The sequence below is a fragment of the Propithecus coquereli genome, unplaced genomic scaffold, assembly GCF_000956105.1.
Source record: "Propithecus coquereli isolate 6110/MARCELLA unplaced genomic scaffold, Pcoq_1.0 Scaffold3, whole genome shotgun sequence".
Lineage (NCBI taxonomy): Eukaryota > Metazoa > Chordata > Mammalia > Primates > Indriidae > Propithecus > Propithecus coquereli.
In genome coordinates, this window is record NW_012148618.1 from 6,214,393 (window position 1) to 6,218,846 (window position 4,454).

Below are 4,454 nucleotides of genomic sequence, written 5' to 3' on the forward strand. Positions count from 1 at the left end.
AGACTGGTTACCTTTGGAGGGAGGATGGTAAGAAAAGGGAAGAAAAAAGGGAGGATAAGAGGGAGGAGCCCTTCTTTCAGTCTGTCTTTTCGTTAAGTGTATGTGCTCTCCCCTCCCCCATTTCCCCAAAATATTAAGCTTCTTAGAACTCTACTATTTTTCACTGTTATCAAATAAATAGTTAAGTTCTTACAGAGCTAAAGACAGGAAGTTTAGTACAATAATAAATAACATGGACTCTGGAGTCAGACTGCCTGGGCTTTCAAATCTTGGATCCTCTACCTACTAGATGCATGGGCCAAACTACTTAACTAATCTGATGCTCAGTTTGCCCATTTGTAAAATGAAGTTATAAGAAAACCTAACAAAACAAAGCTGTTACAGAGATAAAATGAGATGATGTATGTAAAGAGCAAATTGCCTGATACGTGGTAAGTACTCAATAAATGTTAGCTGATATTACTTTTACATAGAAAATCTATTTCAGTTATTTAGTGTAAGGAGCACTTTAAACCAGTGACTAGATGATCTATATGATAACATTCCTAGCTAATGTGGTCACCTATAAGAGAATCCCAATATCCCACTCTGCGAAATGCTGTTCTACACAATGAAGAAAGAAGTCTTACCTTGCGAGTGGTTGGGAAAGGTTCTGTAGGAATTATATGCAGATGAAGTGGGCGGGCTGTGAGTTGACTGAAGGCTGGAGTTAGTTCAAAACAGTTTTGGAAGAGGGATACTCTGGCGAAGATATAAAGTCCAAGTCTGGCTCTAGACATGGCCACCACTAAGCGACGGACATCCCTTTGGGAAACAAAATAATTAGCACACTTTAAGATTAATAACATTGATGCAGATTTTTTCTTTTTTTACATATTCCACTAAATAGTCCTCTTCAGCCATGGCAATAAGTTAAGCTTCTTAAAAACTTAATAGAGTAAACATAAAGCTAATCAATGTTATGTGACTAATAAACCAAGTAAAAGTCAATGCATTTATTACTAACCTCTTGATGTTTTTTATTTGTGGGTGTGGGGGAGATCACAAAATAACCAATGTACAGATCCAAAAAGGTCGAAGTAACTATATTGGTATTATGGTACAGTCACTGATTTATTTACTACTGCCACTGAGGCAAGCTGAACCAGCTCTTCTTCCACTTCACCTACCAAACTCCCAAGCTCCATTACGGTTAAATTTTACTTACTAGATAACTCTTACCACATAGTTTTATACTTACTTATAATAATAAGTACACGTGGAAATATATGATATGATAAAAATGATATAAAAAATATCATAATGATAAAAAATAAAACTACAGGTTGAGCAACCCTAATCTGAAAATCCAAAATCTGAAATGCTCCAAAATCTGACAGCTTTTGGGCACCAACATGATGCCACAAGCGGAAAATTCCACACCTGACCTCACGTGATGGGTCACAGTGAAAATGCAGGTCACACAACACAGTTTACTCAGTTTTCCCAAGGGAAAAATACAATTACCTTCAGGCTATGTTTATAAGGTATATATGAAACATAAATGAATTTTGCGTTTAGACTTGGGTCCCATCCCCAGGATATCTCATTATGTATTATATATGCAAATATTCCAAAACCTGAAAAAAACTGGAAATCCAAAACACTTCTGGTGTTTTGAATAAGGAATATTTAACCTGTAATATCAAGTCTTATTCATGTATTTACTCTGGTACTTAGATTCAATGCCTGCCTACAATAGGTACTCAATGTTCACATGAACAGTAATAAAAATGGTTAAAGTCAATGACTCAAGTATACATACAGCTGGCTATCTGATGAAAGATGTCAGTTTTCTTTAATCTATTTTTTAAAAAGAATATGTGTTTTTTAAAAAAAGGTTTGAATCACATAAATTTATAAAAGATGGCTATACATTAAGTCTAATTTCACCTCACTATTAGAATGTGTTTTAGTGAGAAAGATCGTGTTGGCTTCAAATACAGAAGATGGTTTGTTTTCTTGAGATGCTTTTAGATGGCTATTTAAATTTTTTAGTACTCTACAAAAGAGAAGACTTTCATGAAGAACAATAAAGTCTAATAAATCACCCCTAATCCCTGAAAGAAAGTGTTGAAGATTGTTACAGAAATCTAATGTTACAGAGATCATATAATAACCAGAGAGAGAACCAGGAATTGGGATGTTTATCTAATAGTTTTTCTTTGTCTCTGTGTAATGCAAGTTATTTTGGGAATACCTCTAATTCAGCCTCATTTTCTATGATGTTTTATGGTCTTAAAAAGTGTCTAGTTTCCCTTATCAGGAGGTACTGTGTGCCACCAATACATAATTTATCAGTTATCTTCTGTGTGATTGAAAGCCAAATTGTTTATTGCCATATTTCCTTAGAACCCCAAGGATTCACGCTATAGGTTGGTGGTTCCAAAACTGGTAACTGAATGTACACTGCTAGAAATAGCATGAATTCTCTCACAAATATTATAAAGGAAATTATGCTTAAAACTGAATGTTGTCAGGGGGAAAAAAGGGAGTTGGTGGTGGAGAGAAGTGTTGTTTTCATGATAATCACTGTATTATGTTCAGTTCTCCCCCTCACACCCAGAAGGCTCTATCTCTAGAGAGAGCACAGATAATAGCGCTATTACAGTGACCACTGTATTGGTCCCTCTGAGAAAACTTTTCCCTCCAGCCTTCAGTGCTATAGTGCCGGATAGTCGCTTTTATAATTGTGATCTCCATCATACATAGGAGATTTGAACTAAAATCTTCTGTAGATTCAAAGGCAGGTAACTTCCAAGGATGTATTTAATGTCTCCCCCGCCACTGGACTCTAAAACTCCACAAGGGCAAGGATCATGACTGTTAGATTTATTACCACATATCAAGAGCCTAGCACACTGCCACATAATAGATGGATCTGAAAATATTTGTTAGATGAAGGAGCAAACACTATGAACATAATAAACTACCAGGCAAAGAAAGCAAAGGGTGGGAGGCAGGGTTCCTTGGAACTACATATTGAAAGCAGGGCAATGGGGACTACCGTATTCTTTCTTAGTCCCCAGAAGATGGCTCAACAGAAAGAGTATTGTTAAACAACAAAGCCAACATTGTAACAGAACCCTTACGAGGGAGCAACAGGAAAGCTACAGCCTCACTACTTCACTCTGAACAGGTAACAAGCATTTCTATTGGTACCTAAGCTGTGTAAATCAATTGGAGACAAGAACAATGAATGCTAGAAAGGTGAATAGAAATGTCCCACTACTCTGGCTTCTAATCAGCTCTACCCTATCCTAAAACAGGTCTCTGGAACTGAAGCTGCCTCCTCCTACCCAATCGCCCAATTAGTCTACCCAGGATGAAAAAAGGTGAGTGAAAGGAATATGGCAGGCACCTAGAAAACAGCATAACAGTTCCTTAAAAGGTTAAATATAGAGTTATCATATGACCCAGAAATTCCTCTCCTAGATCTGTATTCAAGAGAAAAGAAAATAAGTGTTCACATAAAAAGTTGTATATACATGTTCAGACCAGCATTATTCCTAACAGTCATAAAGTGGAAAATCCAACGTCCAACGATTGATCAATGGATAAATAAAATGTGACAGAATATATCCACACGATGGATTACTCAGCAATAAAAAGGACTGGAGTACTGATACATCTTACATCAACATACCTTGAACACATTTTATGCTAAGTGAAAGAAGCCAGTCACAAAGGACCACATATTGTATGATTCCATTTATATTAAGTGTCAAGACTAGGCAAATCTACAGAAATAGCAAGTAGATTAATGGTTGCCAAGGGCTTGGGGGTAAGGGGAGAGGAATGATTGCTAATAAGCACCGGGTTTCTTGCTGGGCCGATGAAAATGTTCTAAAATTGATTGTGGAGATAGTTATATAACTCTGTGAATATACTAAAAACCACTGAATGATACACGTAAAATAGGTGAATTGCATGGTATGTCAATTATATTTCATTAAAGCTATTAATGAAAAATGAACTATGGCGGGAAGTAGGTTTCCTTGGTCTCCTGAAACACAAAATTTTCCTCTATTTATCCCCTCTATGCACTAATACCACCACCACCACCGCTCGCTCCCCGCTCCCAAGGAAGAAGCTAGTCTTTCAAAAGGAACTTTTGGCCAATACAAAAAAGTTTATTTGGATAAAGGTATTTTTGCTTAGAAAATTTTGATATGCAAGATAATACCAAACTCAAGTTTTCTCTTAATCCTTCAGTTATAAACATTTTATCATCAAAATCTTTTTTTTTTAAGTTTCCAGAAATATTAGGCAAAGAACAGCATAGAACTAAAGTCACTGGAATTTGAAAAAGACACAGTAAAGTACCACAGAGTAAGAAAAAAGGGACAGTGGAGAGGAAGCAGTATCATATATTCTTACTGGAAGTTTTTGAAATTTTAATTATGTAAATCATA

At 36.1% G+C, this 4,454-nt stretch overlaps 1 protein-coding gene across 1 annotated transcript in view; it reads right to left on the reverse strand.

Annotated features, from left to right (window-relative positions):
• Positions 1-4,454, reverse strand: part of AQR (aquarius intron-binding spliceosomal factor) — a 100,278-nt gene that overhangs the window by 5,045 nt on the left and 90,779 nt on the right. The window contains exon 30 of the mRNA XM_012649118.1: positions 630-804. Coding sequence (XP_012504572.1) covers positions 630-804 — 175 coding nt within the window. The remainder of the gene's footprint in view (positions 1-629; positions 805-4,454) is intronic.